At 38.8% G+C, this 17915-nt stretch overlaps 1 protein-coding gene across 1 annotated transcript in view; it reads right to left on the bottom strand.

The window, feature by feature from the left end:
* Positions 1–1343: 1343 nt before the first annotated feature.
* Positions 1344–17915, bottom strand: part of CPA6 (carboxypeptidase A6) — a 296049-nt gene continuing 279477 nt past the window's right edge. Inside the window, exons 9-11 of the mRNA XM_068984112.1 lie at positions 9211–9413; positions 5033–5117; positions 1344–1531 (exon numbers count right to left, since the gene is read on the bottom strand). Of these exons, the coding sequence (XP_068840213.1) occupies positions 1344–1531; positions 5033–5117; positions 9211–9413 (476 nt within the window). The remainder of the gene's footprint in view (positions 1532–5032; positions 5118–9210; positions 9414–17915) is intronic.

A 17915-nucleotide genomic window follows, 5' to 3' on the forward strand; every position in this document is an offset into this window, starting at 1 on the left:
CTGACATGTTCTCAGTGGACGCCTTACCTTCCTAGGATCCTGTCTTCACTCAAGGCCTGCCCTGAGGCTTCTTTACTTCTTAATCTGATGTTTTAAAGATGATTTTTAAAAATTACATATTGTCTAGAAGTTTGAGTTATTTCTACCAGTACAGATACTTATCATATTCTTGGAAATGGGAATCTATATTACCTTTTCAAAAAACATTAAAAAATTTTTTTGTAACAGTTGCTTTCCAATGTTGTGTTAGTTTCTGCTGTGCAGCAAAGTGAATCAGCCACACATATACATATATTAATACCTCCTCTTTTTTGGATTTCCTTCCTATTTAGGTCAACACAGAGCACTGAGTAGAGTTCCCTGTGCAATACAGTCATCAATGCTATTAGTTACCTATTTTATACATAGTAGGGTATGTATGCCAATCCCAATTACCCAATCCACCCCACCCCACCCCCTGCTTGATATCATCCTTTTAAACCACAATTTCCTCATTTGAAAAATGGGGATGACAGTAGTATCTGAAAGTGAAAAGTCACTCAGCCTGTCTGTCTCTTTGTGACCCCATGGACTGTAGCCCACTGGGCTCCTCTTCCATGAAATTCTCCAGGCAAGAATACTAGAATGGGTAGCCATTCCCTTCTCCAGGGGATCTTCCTGACCCAGGGATCAAACCCAGGTCTTCTGCATTGCAGGAGCTGGGATTGCAGGTTCTGAGCCACAGGGAAGCCCAATAGTATTTGAGGAATTGGTGAGATTGCTAATAAATGTAAAGCTCTTAACTGGCTCCTCAATTAATGTTGACTCTATTTTTTTTTAAGTGGCATTCTTGAAGTCTGAACATAACTGCCCTTCCTTGCTACATCTTTATAGGTGTTTGGTACACTAATGCCAGTGGGTGATATGAATAATCTGAGGTCTTATTAGGCTGTATATTTATGATATCCATTCTAAAAATTTTCATTTTACATGAGAACCAAGTAATAAAACATGATTAGTAGCCTAGATTTTAACTGAGAACATGAGATTTATTGAAGTAGAATCCCCAATATGTACATTTCTTGAGACAAAAAAATTAGAAAATATCCCCTCCCACTTAAACAAATAAGACTCTAAATGGATAGAAATGGATGTCTTCTCTTACAACAAAGTAGGCTATATATATATATTTTTAACCATTTTTTTTATTGCCACAGAGAGTGGGATTGCATGAGAAGGATTTTAAAGTCCACAATAGGTTCCCTCTCAGCAGTTGCCCTTCTCTGTAACAATATACACCCACTTCCAAATGAATCTTGCACAGAATCAGCTCTTTCTGGTGATTGACCTGCCCCTTGGGGTGTTCAGGGGCACTTCTTTAGTAGGTGCATTGTGATATTCTTCACAGCCAGCATGGTCTCTGTACAGGTGGGTTTGATGAGTGTCTCTGGGAGTAAAAAGCCAAAATGCCCAGTGTCACGTAGTTCAAAAGCAAATGTGTAGGGTATTCCATTTTTGTAGGCCCAATCCATTGAGCTACCAGAACTCACATCTAAAAGTTAAAAACAAACAAACAAACAACAAAAAAGGTCAACTTCACTAGAGTATGTAATTTTCAAAATGTATACATAGTACTTGCTTACTAAGCTATACTAAATCTTTCCAATTAAATACCCTTTCAACAGGAGCAATTTAACCAGAGTTCCTTAACACTGAGCTCATGGAACTTATAAATCATACCTGCTATCATCATAAATCATACCTGCTATCATCATAAATCATCTTAGCCACTTTCAGTCTGGTTCTTGCCTCTGACATTTATGAAAACTTTGCTCTTGGAGGATCTAGTCTATGTAGTGATGCTTTTCTAGTACAATGACCTCAATTTCTCAGCCTCAACTTCAATATCATTTCTCTCCACCCTCACTTCATTCACCAAGAAACATACCCATATTGCGGGCTTTTTTCTTTTCTTCCAAGGTCTAGAATATTGAAATTCTGATCTCAGAAAACTCATTTCTTCTATATCCCCTATGTTTTTCACTCCTGATGAACTTGCTCTTTGTCTTTAATTATTACAGTTTCTAAGACTTGCCCACAGGCTTCTTAGAATTTCATGGAACTCTCTGACTATGAATTACACCACTAAATTTCTCACTAGACCCTTCTTTTCTAGCCCTTTTCTGCTTTTGATTTACTAATTCTCAGTTCCGAAGTCCAGTTTCTCCATTTTCTATCTCAACAGGTAGATGGAGAAAATCTGCTGTAAATTCATTCATTCTGAAGTCTTTCTCCGTTACCAGTGGTATTACAGGTGCCTTTTTCTGGACCTTCACTTACATGCCCTTCGTCACCCTCTTCTGGTCCTGCCCCTTACTTGATCACTGTTTCCACTCTCATCAAGGGTAGTTAACCCAGCACCTCCTCTGCTTCCATCCCCCTCTTCACCTTTCTCCTAGCTCAGGAAGAAATGCTGCTTGTCTTTTACACGTGACATTGTCTGATACTATTTTTTGTTGCCTTCTCTGGTAGCGAGAGGGTCCCTTCTCCAGGACCTTGTTTTGCTAATAACAAAATACCCTTTCTCTTGCATCCTCACTGACCAAAATGTCCCAGCCCTATTTCCCTGGAGCACTTCCTTCTCAAGATCCCTATTATATATTATCTTCTTTTTCTTCTTTCTTTTGCTTTAGCTCTCAAAAGATAATCTATATATGTTGCTTCTACATCCTCAACCACTTTCAATCTGGTTCTTGCCTCTACCAGACTATGAAGCCTTTGTTCTTGAAGATCACCTATGACAGTGGGTCTAATCTCCTTTTTTGTTTTTTCCTTGCTCAGATCACAATTTTAGCCTCTCAGCAGCATTTAACCTAGCTGATAATCCATTCTGGAAACTCTCTCCTGGCTTCTGTGACCTTACATACTCCAGCTTTCCAGCACAGAACTGAAAGCCCACACTGTGGGCTTGGACTGTATCCAATCACAGCACCTTCTGGGATTCTCTGTGCCTCTGTCTTCCTTTTGAAAAAGGGATCATAGTACCTACTGCATAGAGTTGTAGTGAAAATTAAAGCAATCAGGATGCATTTGGTGTTACTGTTTAGTACCTTTAACCCCAAAGTGCCTAGTATGCAATTTTTAGCATAACATGCTTTTAATAATTAACTCATAAATGAATAAATTTTCATAGAAGAATCTTTATATACTTATTTCTGAAGTTTATATGATCCAGCCTAACATAACACCATTATTTAAAAATTTTCCCTTTCAAATGCTACCACTTTTTAATGCCATTTTTGCTAGGACAAATTAGACAGAATTACATGACGATGACAATCAAATGACTCTGCTGTTTCCCAGGACCCCTTTGCTTCAGTTGGGGCCAGAAGGTAGGCTGTGGCTTCCTTGTCCCTCTGGGTTAGAGTCAGTCACTGGAACTGCAAATAGTAGCCATAGTAGCCGAAGTGAGAGACAATATTTGCCAACCCTTACATCATGGCGATATGACAGCCTCATTTCTATGGTAACAGGTTGCTCTCAGTAAATATAACACTATGACTGTTTCTTAATACCAAGCTGAAAGGTGAACTGTGAGTAAGGCTTTTTAAAAATTAATGTTTTTAGATTTTTAATATATATTGTATTGGCATTAACTGGTAATGTGATTTTTAAAAATACTATATTTCCCCTTTCAAAGTGGCTCTTTTAAAAGACAGTTATAGAAAGGTCAGCATTAGACCAATGATCATTAACTTAAAAAAAATCTGATAATTAAGATATCACCATTACCAGGATAAACTTATAAACAATGTTAATTAACAAGCCAAGCATTTCTTCTGAAGGCTGAAGAAGTGATTGGTTAGAAATGGATAAACTAGTTATAATGGATAAATTAAAGAAATTGAGAAATTTGCTAGCTCATTGAAAAGTATAATTGAATGTCAATGTCTATACACAAACATATAATGTACATTATATGATCCACTATATGATCATGGTGAGCTTCTAGAATGACACTAGATATTCAGGAGTATATGCTTTCTCACTAGATTTCCTAAATCATATAGTCAATGCATTTATTTTTAAATTTATTTTTGGCTGCACTGGGTCTTTGTCGTTGTGCATGGGCTTTCTCCAGTTGTGGAGAGTGGGGTCTTCTCTTGTGGTGTGTGGACTTCTCATTGTGGTGGCATCTCTTGTTGTGGCTCCCAGGCACTAGGTGCTCAGGCTTCAGTGGCTGTGACACTTGGCCTAGTTGCCCCAAGGCATTTGGGATCTTCCTGGACCAGGGATTAAACCTGTGTCCCTTGCATCGGCAGGCAGATTTTTAACCACTGGGTCACCAGAGAAGTCTGTTAATGAATTGCAGAGTTTGAAAGACTATGGGAAATGACCTAGTCCCATTCCTCATGCATCAGTTGTGCAAACTGAAGCCCAGGATTATCGTCTTTGTCAGGATTCCATCTAACTAGTGGCAGAATTAAGACTAGAATCCACACCTCCTGGTTCTATAGATGCCCAAGTTATGTCCATACACTGGAAAGAACTTGTTACTCTTTATTCACACGAAATAGGAGATATTTTAATTACCGTTCAAGAAGAAATTCAGTTGACGGTGTTATGTAAGAAACAGAATGTCATAACAAGAATGGTGAAGGAAAGGGATAAAAAGGAAGCTCTTTCAGAGCTGAAACATTACTTCATTTTCTTCTCAAGGCCCATTACCATTTCACAGGAGTTACAACTGCTTAAGGAGCCCATTTGGGTGCTTTGTACTGTCATAAGATCTCAGTTCAACCTGCAGTCTTTATTACATGCTTAGCAATATTCTCTGTGTAGGATTTATTTGGATTGGGACAGTCATTTCTGTCAAGCAGAGTAAAACTAGTCAGACATAAACTTCTATCTTCCTTGGCTAATTTGGTAGTCATAAATTTCATTTTGGGGAGTGGGGAACATATTTTCTTTTTTTTTTTTTTTAAAAGGGAAGTCATTACACAGGATATTGGTTCAAGAGATGATTCCAACACAGCATCCAAAGGAAACTTACACAATGTGCTGGAGGCAGGCCCGTATCGGTACTGTACCCCATGAACCGACCGAAGTGCATTCACAGCCTTATAAGCTGCAGATTCCTGTTAATTTAAATGGAGAAATTATATCACATATATCACTGCATTGAAACCTTTAGAAACACTAACATGTTGTCTGAGCATTATCAGTACTCAATTTAGAGAACGCTGGGCACACTGATGAATAGCTGTATTTAATGGTAATATTGTTATTCTTTGTTGCATATTGCATTTGCAGTATGTTTTAGAGCACACTATTTCCCTTAATTAATTTCTACAGTGAGCCAGTGATCAGTAATGTTTCCATATATAGACAAGGAAAGGAAGGCTCATCAAAGTTCAGTGGTTAGACTGGGGTTACACTGCACAGAATGGCTGGGTTGAAATAAAGACATCTTCTGAGACTGATTTAGTGTTCTGCCCTCTTCATTTTGAACTAGTTCAGAGACACCATTTCTATAAATTACAAAATGCTTGACAGGGCAGAGCTCATGTCAGTCTTACTCATAGCTACATACACACCATTTAGCAACATGGCTGTATATAACAGATGCTTAATCACTATTTTTGAGAGAAATTAAAAAAAATGGATTATTTTAATTAAAATTTTTTTTTTAGCCACACAGCATGAGAGATCTTAGTTCCCTGACCAGGGATGGAACCTGCGCCCCCTGCAGGGAAAGCATGAGTCTTTGCCACTGGACCATGAGGGAAGTCCCCTTAATCACTATTTCTTGCAGGTATGTTGAATAAGCATAAATCTGCAAAAGCATCAAGATAATCTTATCGATCCTTAAGTACATACTTCAGTGGCTAGGTTCAAGGTAGTTAAAACCCATTTGAATCAGTTCTTAAACCCTTTAATTCAGTAGGAGTGACTCCTCTTGTTCTGTGTGTTTATCCTTCGTGGGAATGGAAACACTTTCAGAACAATTCCTGACTTCTAAGGTTACACACTCCTCTGGAAGAGCTCAGCCAGGTGTGGCTAAGATGTAGAAATTCTAAGGTGGAACTTCCTACCTATGCCAAAAAGCAGGAAAAATAAATGCCATCAAAATACCTAAAGGTGAATATCCTAAGATGAACTCAAATGATAAAGACTACCCTGTGAAAACATTTTCAAATGGTGTGAAAGGACTAGTTTCAACAAGGAGTTAGAGACATATTGAGTGACCAGTGAGGGGAAAAGAAGTATGCTGAAACTGGTATATGACTCTCCCATTTCCACTTGCCTGTGAATAATTTAATGGAGCTCATCGAAGCACTCTGGGCAACGCGGTGTTGTATGTTGGACTCGGCTTCAGCATGCTGTTCTCTTAACCTCTGGGATGTAGAGAGCAGCATTTGCAGCAAATGCTACACGGGGTGGCTATTTAGGGACCAGGCAATAGGACCTGACAAACATTTATTATTCATCTCCCTGATGACGACATTCGCCTTGTGGGAGCCAACAGAATAGGAATGTAAACACCATAATGAGGTATCTTTATGGAGAATGTGCAAAGACTTTTAACATCTTCTCCAATGGCCTCAGCAATAGTCCACGGCAAGGGCAGATATTTCTACATTTAGAAGATTACTGCATTCTGATATGAGGAGACCTTTGTTCCTTATTATTTCCGATGACTAAACCCAAGAGGGGGAATAATCTATTGAGAGAGAGAAAAAAAAAATAACCACTCTGTCTGTTTTCACAAAACATAGTTTTAGCCTTTTGTGATCACCGGACTTCTGCGACTGGGGTGTATGTTGATAAGAAGTTTAGGCATATTTCTTCCACAAAGAGTAGAAACTTCATCAAATTTTCTAAGGATTATTTTCCAGGGTGGCATCTATTTAGATGAGTTTAAATGATTCTTCCTTTCTCCACTGCTTTTTCCCCCCAGTTGTTCAGAAGGACCCAGGCCTCCTTTATTGGATCTCAGCTAAGTAAGGAGTGTATTTGTTCTTTAAATATTTTTATATTTAAAGCAAGTTTGGGGACTTCTCTGGCAATCTGGTGGTTAAGACTCCATGCTCCCCGTGCAGAGGGTACAAGTTCTACCCCTGGTTAAGGAACTAAGATCTCACGTGCAACGTGCTGTGACATAGCATGGCCAAAAATAATAATAATCATTTTTTAAAAGTTAAAAAAAAAAGCAACTTCATGACCTAAATCCATTAGCAGAACCACAGAGTCCTACATATTGATGGAATGCTTTTGAACAAGTTGAACAGAACTTAATGGTTTCTGGTTAACATTCACAGACTATCTAGTTTCTGAGAACTGTAATCTTGGTTTTAGCGATTTAGCTTATCTGCAACCCACGAACAGCATTTCTCAATACGGTTACTGCTGACAGTTTGGACTGAATTGCTCTTTGCTGTGGAAGGCTGTCCTGTGTAATGTAGGATATTTCATAGCATCCTTGGCCTCTACCCACTAGATGCCAGTAACATCTTCCACCCCTGTTCTGGCCATCAAAAAAATGTCCCTAACATTGTCCAGTGTCCAGTAACATCTGGTGTCCCTTGGGAGGAAAGTTCATCACTGGCTGTGAACCACTGATCCAATTTTCATGCCATATCCTCTAATCCAAGACAAAAAGAAAGTAATTTAACTGCTGGTGGGAAAATAAATTCAAAATATGGAGACCATCCTCATGTGATAGTTCTGATACATTGCATATTCGATATAATCAGTTGTGAGGATACAAACAGACACTGTGCCCAGTTTAGAAAGGGATGAACAATTGCCTATAGAAATACTGCAGCACAAGGTTCTAGGCTGCCAGGTCACTAACACCGAAAATGAAAAGCATCTTTGATCCACTGAGGAGCTGAAGAATAGCACCATCTAGCATCACTCCCACCTTTACAGTATTTCTCAAGAAAGAGAATTTGCTCAGAATTCTTGCACAAAATGCTAAGAACAGAGTTCCTGTTTTCGATAAGAAACAAGCCTTCCCCATTCCACCTTCTGACCACCTCATGTTCCTCATTCCTCCTAGGTCCTGGACATCTAGATCAGGAATTCCTGCAACCCCAAGCAACAGATGCAGGATTTGGAGATTGAGGTATAGGAAGAAAGGGGATGCTTTTATGAAAAAAACTTTTAAGTGTAACATACCTACAGAAGTGTATTCAAATTAAGTTTACATCTCGATGAAGGATCACAAGTTGCACACACTCATCCAGTAACCAGCATCCAGACAAAGAACAGGACATCAACAGCAACCCAAAGCCTGCCTACGCCCCCTCCCAATCCCTTCTCCCTCCTTGTTCCTTACTTGGAACACTATCTATTAGCTTGGCCTGGCTTTGAACTTCATAGGCCTCTAGATGCTATAGACTCTGAGCCAGACTCACTTTACGAGGAATTAATTCCTGTAGTGGATAGCTTGTTGGGTTTCTGAGATGAGGAGAGGAAGGAACTCTGCTCTTTCACTTTCAAGTAATCTCATGCTTGAAAAGCTGTTCATTCTAAGCTCCAACTTGTCAGATACATGCCCAGAGACTTAGTAGCATTAAGCAAATAGCGCTTATAAATTGAAACTTGCTTTTAATTAATGAGAGTCAGACCATAATTTATGAACAATTATTTACTCAATAAAGTTAATTATACTCCTGCATATGTGGCTGAAGCTGTAAAACAAATGAAATCTATCCTGACATTTTCCAAATAACATGTGGTAAGAAAGTAAATAGTTTGGAAATGATAGCATTTGAGAAGCAGTGTAGCACAGTGGTTAAAAGCAACAACATTGGAGCTAGATTTGGAGTGAATCCTGGGTATGACAGTGAGTAGTGGTGTGTTCTTATTTTAATTATTTAGTATGTTTAGGTTTCAGTTTCCTCATCTGTAAAATGTGTTACTGTATATGATTAAGAAAGATAAATGACATATATATATAATGCATATATATATATAATGTCATTTATCTTTCTTAATCATACCCAGTAACTATTATATATATACTATATACTATACTATATATTATACATAATATATATAACTATATATACTATATATGTATAACTATGTGTGTATAGTATATATGTATAACTATATACATATATACACACACACAAAATGCTTGTTGCATCACTACATAGGACCATCTTAGCATTAGAAAAGCATGAAGCCCAACACACATATCCAGCTTCAAGTACTTACCACACAGCTAAAATTTGGGATTGTTGCATACTTGTAAGAATATGGATACAGCAACATCTGAGCATATGCGTGAAAAGATAGGTAAGCCGTGATGTGCTTCCTGTGTTTTCGGAGGAAGTTAGCTACAGCTTTCACTTCTGGCTCAGATTCTGGGAAAGGTCCACAGTACGTATCATCACAAGGATGCATGGAAGCTCCTTCATCTGCAAGTTAGAAAAGAAAATGGGGTGTAGGCATGGGCAGGCAAGAAGCAAGAAACGCAAATAGGCATTGTTAAACTGATTCTTCTATTTCTGTAAACACACGATATTATCAATCAATTCATCTAACTTGTCATTTACTGAAATTAATACTGAAAAATCCAAGGTGGCCGGGCAGCCTGAATAGGAACTGGATGCTGCTTGTTTAGCTAAGCCTGCATAAACCACCCTAAAGGGAGGGCTCCAACAGTTGGTGAACTAATTCTGTATGATCCCCCCCAGAGCAGGTAAGGACTCTTGTTTATATACTCCATGACACTTGCAGTTTCCCACCGTAACACTCAACCCACTTGTCATAAGTGTCAATAGTTTACTCATTTAACATGCAGTCAATATTTACACTGACCTGGGTGCCTGGGATATACTGGAAAACAACATAGGAAGAAATCCCTGCTATAACAGAACCCGCATTCAACCTGGATTCTTTGTTAGACTCTAATGCTCTGTGAAGGCAGGGACTGTGTCTTTCTTCTTGGGCACCTGACAACTAGAACAATAATATGCAAGTGTTCAACAAACAGTTGTTGAATAAGTAAATGTCAGATCAAAAGAAAAGGCTCAACATCTGTATAGATGTCTGGTAAGGTACAAATATTGATATATTAAGAACAGGGAGGCAAGACAGAAATAATTCCACAGAACATGCCAATTTCTGTTATATTTTTAGATCAGCTATAGTCAAACTGGTTTTTTATAAAACCCAAGAGAGCTCTCCAGTTATCTTCAGGGTCAGTTCAGTTAAGAAATCCTCAAAATGAAATTAAAAAAATTTGAAATTAAAAAATTATGCAAGTCCATGAAGGAGAGGGAGGAAAATAAGATTTACAGTAATAATCACAAAGGATTAAGCTTTCAAGAAATTTTGAAAATAATGGCATTTTCCATAGTGATTTGCCATTCTGAGTCCTTGCTATCTCTCCTATACCTGGAACACTGTAACTCTTTTCCATAAACAAATGGAAAATGTTTGGTAGGTCTATGACCTAGTCTAAGGCTTCCCTGGTGGCTCAGAGGTTAAAGCGTCTGCCTCCAAGGCGGGAGACCTGGGTTCGATCCCTGGGTCAGGAGGACCCCCTGGAGAAGGAAATGGCAACCCATTCCAGTATTCTTGCCTGGAGAATCCCATGGACGGAGGAGCCTGGTAGGTTACAGTCCACGGGGTCGCAAAGAGTCAGACACGACTGAGCGACTTCACTTACTCACTTATGACCTAGTCTAGCACTACTGAAAGTGAAAAAACTAAGACCAGGCTAAATCTTGAGGCCGTTATGTCTCATTTATGCCGAAGGAGAGTCAGGATAGGGAACTTAAAGCAATTGTGGTTTTCCTCCTTTGAGTCTAATTTTGGACTCAAAGGCTCGAAAGCAACTGGGATATGGATGGAACTCAGAATTTAATATAAAAACTATAGCTAATGCTCCAAAAGGAACAGAAAAAAACGAGACCTTTGAGCAACACTGATGTAAAGGAGAGATCACAAACTGAGCAGCTACTTCCAGAGGGAGCAGAAGTAATGAGCTAGAGAAACAAGAGCTCACAACAACCCTAAAAAATAGAGTGCTCAAGGGCATATGGGAGGGCACTGGAAACATTAAACAGGGGCAAGAAGTTATAAAAAGGAACCAATAAGATGTAATGGAGAAAACTTAACTCATGGGTTGCATGAATAGAATCAATGTGTGAATTGATGAGATGGAGTGGATTTTGAAACATTCCCAGAGGCATTGAGAAGGGAACAAAGAATTGTAAAAATGAAAAAAAAAAAAATGAAAGGACATGAAAAATAGAATAATCGCCAACATCTGATTAGTAGGGCTTCTAAATGAAAAAAAATCAAGTTAAACATTTGAAGAATTGCTAATTAAAATTTTGCCACGATTAAAGGTTAAATGGGCTTATTGTGTACCAACATGAGAGAGAAAAGGGAAAATATCAACATGACATGGTACGGTGAAATTTAGGAACAAGGAATCAATTCCAGAGAGAAAGCAGGAGACCATCTATAGAGGAAGGAAATTAGACTCACATCTGACATTTTAAATGGCAGCACTTGTTCAGTCACTAAGTTGTGTTCCAGTTCTTTTCAATCCCATGGACTGTAGCATGCCAGACTTCCCTGTCCTTCACTATCTCCCAGAGTTTGCTCAAACTCATGTCCACTGAGTCAGTGATGCCATCCAACCATCTCATCCTCTGTCATCCCCTGTTCCTCCTGCCCTCAGTCTTTCCCAGCATCAGGGTCTTTTCCAATGAGTTGGCTGTTCACATCAGGTGGCCAAAATATTGGAGCTTCAGCATCATGCCTTCCAGTAAATATTCAGGGTTGGTTTCCTTTAGGATTGATTAGTTTAATCTCCTTGCAGTCCAAGGGACTCTCAAGAGTCTTCACCACCACCAGAATTTGAAACCATCAGTTCTTCAGTGCTCAGCTCACTTGACATTTTAAACAACAACACTAGAATAATATTTGCAAAGTATTTTTGAAACAGGAAATTTGAGTCTAGACTTACAGCGGAATTCATTGAAATGTGAGAGTGAAATAAAGATGTTATGCTGCTACTGCTAAATCGCTTCAGTTGTGACCGACTCTGTGTGACCCCATAGACAGCAGCCTACCAGGCTCCCCCATCCCTGGGATTCTCCAGGCAAAAACACTGGAGCGGGTTGCCATTTCCTTCTCCAATGCATGAAAGTGAAAAGTGAAAGTGAAGTCGCTCAGTTGTGTCAGACTTTTCGGGACCCCATGGACTAGAGCCCACCAGGCTCCTGGGATCCTCCAGGCAAGAGTACTGGAGTGGGGTGCCACTGCCCTCTCTGAAAGATGTCATAGTTATTGGCATATTTTCATTTGTTATTTTTTCATTTTCAATGTGTACTTTCTCACTTACAGTTTTTAAATTTCATGTATTACACAATTTTAAAATTTTAAAAAGATTTTAGTTATCAATTTTGTCAGATTGCTTACTAAGATTGTTCTTGTTGATGCTTTCACAAGCAATGGCAAAGAGCACCATCTCTTCTTGGTCTTTGCCAACAATACCCTGAAAGCGCATCACCTTTTGCTTTTTTTGCCATTTGATGACAAAATTTAATTTGCCTTCCTTACTGCAAGTATGTTTGAACATTGATTTACAGGTTGACATTGGATTGGACATGCTTCTGAATTGGTTAATCTTGTCTTTAGCTCATATTATTGTTGGGCTGTTTATCTTTTTTTGGTTGGTTGGTTTAGTTGCTAAGTTGTCTCCAACTCTTGGAACCCCATGGACTGTAGCCCCCCAGGTTCCCCTGTCCATGGGATTTCCCAGGCAAGAATATTGGAATGGGTGGCCATTCCCTTCTCCAGGGGATCTTCTTGACCCAGGGAGCAAACCTGTGTCTCCTGCATTGGCAGTGGGGAAATGAGCCACAGGGGAAGCCCTACTCATGTATAAAAGAGCTTTGTAGAGATGTTTGTCATCTGCCTTGCATTTTATCCTCATATTTATATTTTTCAATTGTTTATGATAGCTTTTTATAATTTTAGACATCTTAAATTTTATATAATTACTATGTCTTTTTCAATGGCTTTTGGGTTTCCTGTCTTGGTTAAGAATTTTTTCCTATTCGGAGGGATTATAGCTTGTTTATAGGTTTTCTTCCAAGAATGTTGTCATTTAAAAACAATTATATCTTTTTGGCTGTGCTGGGTCTTTGGTGCTGCGTAAGCTTTTCTCTAGTTGCAGGGCGCAGGGGCTGCTCTCTAGCTGCAGGGCACAGGGGCTGCTCTCTAGCTGCAGGGCGCAGGCTTCTCGCTGCTGTGGCTTCTCTTGTTGCAGGGCATGGGCTCTAGGGCGTGTGGGCGTCAGGAGCTATGGCATGTGTGCTCAGTAGTTGCAGCTCCTGGGCTCTAGAGCACAGGCTCAGTAGCTGTGGTGCATGGGCTTAGCTGCTCAACAGCATGTGGGATTTTCCCGTGTCAGGGATCAAGCCTATGTCTCCTGCATTAGCAGATGGATTCTTTGCCACTAAGCTACCAGGGAATCCTCAAGAATGTTATTTTGTTTTATTTTATTTTCCATCTAAGTCTTTAATCCTTTTGGATTTATTTTTATACATACGTAACATACAGCTTTGTCTTTAGTTTTTCTATATTGATAGACAATTCATTCAGCATAATTTATGAAATATTCTACCATTTTCCCACTGAATTGAAACACCACCTTGGGCATATATTAAAATCTCTTGCATTTGTTGATCTATTCCTAGATTCTCTGTTCTGTTGTTCTATTAATCTCTTCCCGTATCTGTTAGCCTATCAGTGCTGATATCAGACAAGTTCCCCTTACTGTTATTCTTTTTTTCAGTTTTATTGGCTTTTTAGGGTCTGTTTGCTTTTCCATATAGATTTAATGATCATTTTATGAGTCCCCCAAAACATGAATGAAAAACCCTGTTGAGATTCTAGTTGGAATTGCACTAAATTTATACTGATTTTTTGAGGATATTATAATACTGAGTCACCCAATCCAAGAACATGTTACACCATTCCATTTGCTCAGATGGTGTTTTATGTTCATCATCAATATTTTATCACTCTTTTCTTCAGTATATCTTCTTTATTGTTGTTATTACTATGAATTGGTAACTATTTCTTTTAAAAAATTTTTACATAATTTTAATGGTTATGTTTCATTTATAGTTATTATTAAATATTGCCATATTCCCCATGTTGTACAGTATATCCCTGAATTTATCTTACACCTAATGGTTTGTACCTTCCATTCCCTCATCCCATAACTGCCCCTCCTAGTAACTATGCTTGTTCTCTATATCTGAGTCTGCTTCTATTTTTGTTATATTCACTAATTTGTTGTATTTTTATTTTACATGGATAAGTGGTATCATTCAGTCTTCCTACTTCTGTATGACTTATTTAACTTAGCATAATGCCCTCTAAGCCCAGGCATGTTGCTGAAAGTGGCAACATTTCATTATTTTTATGACTGAGTAGTATTCCAATGTATATGTATATCATATCTTCATCCATTCATCTGTTGATGGACACTTACATTGCTTCCACATTTTGGCAGTTATAAATAATGCTGCTCTGAACACTGGGGTACATTCCTTCTTGAATAAGTGTTTTTTGTTTTTGATATGTACCCAGGAGTGAAATTGCTGGGTCATATGGTAATACTATTTTTAGTTTTTTGAGAAACCATTCTGTTTTCCCTATTGGCTACCATTGGTAGCTATTTTCCAAATGGTCCTCTAAGAGTGTGGTGGTAGAAGTCACTTCATGATACCATGAGAACTCCTCCCATTCTCCCCCTTCCTGTCCCCTACCAGATCCATCAGATCTAACTAGGAATTAGTTATCCAAGCCATCTCTTTAAACTTCATTTTGGAGGCTTCTGTGATGTAAAAATAAACAAATGTGGCCCATTAAACAAATTTTATATTGAATATATATGCTATTTACATATATAAAGTGTTCTGATAACTGTATCCTTAGATAATATCTTAATTGGGATAATGAATGACAGCTCAACTGACATTTCTTTAGAAAGTCAGACCCTCTTCTAAATAACATTCTAAGTTGCTAAAGACAAATTACTTGCTTTGTTCAAACTGTCAAGAAAGAAGGCACATAATTCTTTAGTATTCTCATTTTCCATTCTTTCTATAGATTGTAAAGTATTTCTAAGCCATTCCTGAATCTGTAGAAACTAGAGATCTACTTTTTTTTCAGCTAACAGTGGGTAAGGATTGCTGTCTTCTATCTTTTATAAGGTAAGAAAAACCAAACAATGATTTTCTTTTTCAAGAAATAAAATTCTTCTGAGTAGCAAGAGGGATAAATATACTGTATTAAAGACAGAGCCAGTGCTATTATTCCTTTCTGGAGTGGGGAGCATTTAGGGCTATAGACTGAGATGAGAATGGTGAGTGTCTCATATCTCTGGCTATATGGCCACAGGGAGACACTATTCTTGACCTGAGGCACTTGCTTTCCCACACCATCTTCACTAAATCTTCTCTGGGTATATCTGAGGTTTTTACTAACATAGGTGGTACAGAGCTAACCTAGGATGGGAAGAACAGCAGGGTTTGGAATATAGAATAATTCTACAGATGACTATGTCTGGATGTAAATTCAGTAGCATGTATGTTGTACTGTAGTTATTTATTTTTATAGACTCTTCCACTTCTTTAGAGGGTGAACTCCTCTAGGACAGAAGTCATACCTTATTATTCCCAGTACTTAGCAAAGTGGACACCTTTGCTCCACTCTAATTGTTGTTGAATGAATAAGCTGAGCTGACCCTCCTCGGGGGCGGATGCTGATATCTTGGGCTATTTCACTGAATCTAGGTTTTTGCTTAGACAACACCAGTTCATCTCCATGGAAGGCTGAGGACTCACCAGGACACCACCACCAGCACCACCACCACCACCAACAAACTAACTTCAAAAAGCCTCTTGGTGTATGAGAACATTCTGTTACCTAAGCATTTCCTGAATAATTTCAAATCTGAAATTCTGAGCTTTCCCAAGATTATATCTTAATAAATGTTGAGCAAGGAAATGGGATACTTCAAAACTTCTTCTCTATGGTGATGAGCCCCAATTGTTTATGCATGTAGATGCAAATCCTCCCTTGCCCCTAACCCAAGCTATCCTGAGTGATAGCTTCATGAGTGAGCCTTTAACAGGTCATAGCCAAAAAAGGCCATTAAGTTTCCTCTTAGACTGCATAAAAGCTGTGACAGTGTGCTGATGACGTTTCTTTCAGAGGATGGATGGAGAGAGATTCGTAACTGGAGGGGAGTGTTTACAACAGGAAGGCTTTCTTTTCCCCTTTAGCCACAGACTTTATTGTTTGAATATTTGCGACTGTTATTTTATACACAAATGTTAATTTCTTATAAAACTCTGTATTCTGTATTGCTTAGTCACCTCACTCTCCATTTTATGCCACATTTCGATCAAGAACTATTTCCTCAAGGAACGTGCCGAGAGAGCAGAGGGGTGTGGAGGATGGACAGGGCCAGAAAAGGTATAGGCTGGCCAGCAAAGCAGGAAAAGGGTCCATGGCTTAAGAAGGACCAGGTGATCCTTCAGGAGATTAGAAGCCTTACCTGGCTTCTCACAGAGCTTGAAATATTTTCCTCCCTTGGCTTCTGATACACTCTCTTCCTTTTTCCCATCTCTACTATTTTGTTTTTTCATTTATTATTATTTTTATTGGAGTATAATTGCTTTACAATGTTGTGTTAGTTTCGGCTGTACAACAGCATGCACCAGCTACGCGTATACATATATCCCCTCCCTGTTGAACCTTCCTCCCCTTCTCCCCTACATTCTCCTATTTTTCTTCCAACAACTATATTATTTCCTTCTCAGCCCTCTTTATGGGTTTGTCTTCCTCTTTTAATCCCTTAAAAGAAGAGTACCCAGTTGTTATGCCCGTAGTCCATTTCCTTCAATAATCTCTCTTCAGTGACTGACTTCTTCAACTACTGTTTATGTATTGATAGTTTCATTCATTCAGTATTGTGCACCTCAAACTAGGATGGGTCAATGAACAAAATAAAGTTTTCTGCCGTATAGAATTTACATTGTAATGGTGGCAGTGACAGCGATGGGGAGATGAACAACGCAGTGAATAAGTGATTGCACTGTGTAGCAGAAGAGGGCTGTGCAACAGAGAAAAGGCAGAGGAGTGAAAGAAAGGCCAGGAATTCTGGGGACAAGAGTTGCGATTACAAAGATGGCATTGAGAATAATTCTCAGTAGCTGAATTTGAGCATACTTGAAGAATACAGGGAGTCAGCCATTGCACCTGGGGAAGAGTGTTTTGGGCAGAGGTAACAGCCAATGTGATGGTTCCACAGCAGGCCTGGTGTGAGCCTGGCCAATGTGGATAGAGCCAAGTGTTGAGGGTAGGGTAGAAATCAATGAGATCAGACAATCAACGGGGGCCCAGGTCATGTGAAGTTTTTTTTAAATTTGATTTTTATATTGGAGTATAGTTGCTTTACAACATTGTGTTAGTTTCTACTGTGCAGCAAAGTGAATCAACTATACATATACATCTGTCCCCTCTTCCTTGGATTTCCTTCCCATTTAGGTCACCACAGAGCACTGAGTAGAGTTTCCTGTGCTGTACAGTAGGTTCTTATTAGTATCTGTTTTATACACAGTAGTGTATATATGTTGATCCCAATCTCCCAACCCTACCCCCTCTTTGGCACCTATTCGCTTTGCAAGTAAGTCAGGAGAAAAACAGATATTGTATATTAATACATATATGTGGAATCTAGAAAAATGGTATATGTGTGTGTGTGTGTCTTAGTTGCTCATTCGTGTCTGACTCTTACCCCCCAAAAATAGACTGAAAAAAATAATGAGGAAACCAGTGAGTTAGGAAGAGAGTTTTTATATTATGGAGGTCAAGTG

Source organism: Capricornis sumatraensis, chromosome 11, assembly GCF_032405125.1.
Source record: "Capricornis sumatraensis isolate serow.1 chromosome 11, serow.2, whole genome shotgun sequence".
In the NCBI taxonomy this organism is placed as follows: domain Eukaryota; kingdom Metazoa; phylum Chordata; class Mammalia; order Artiodactyla; family Bovidae; genus Capricornis; species Capricornis sumatraensis.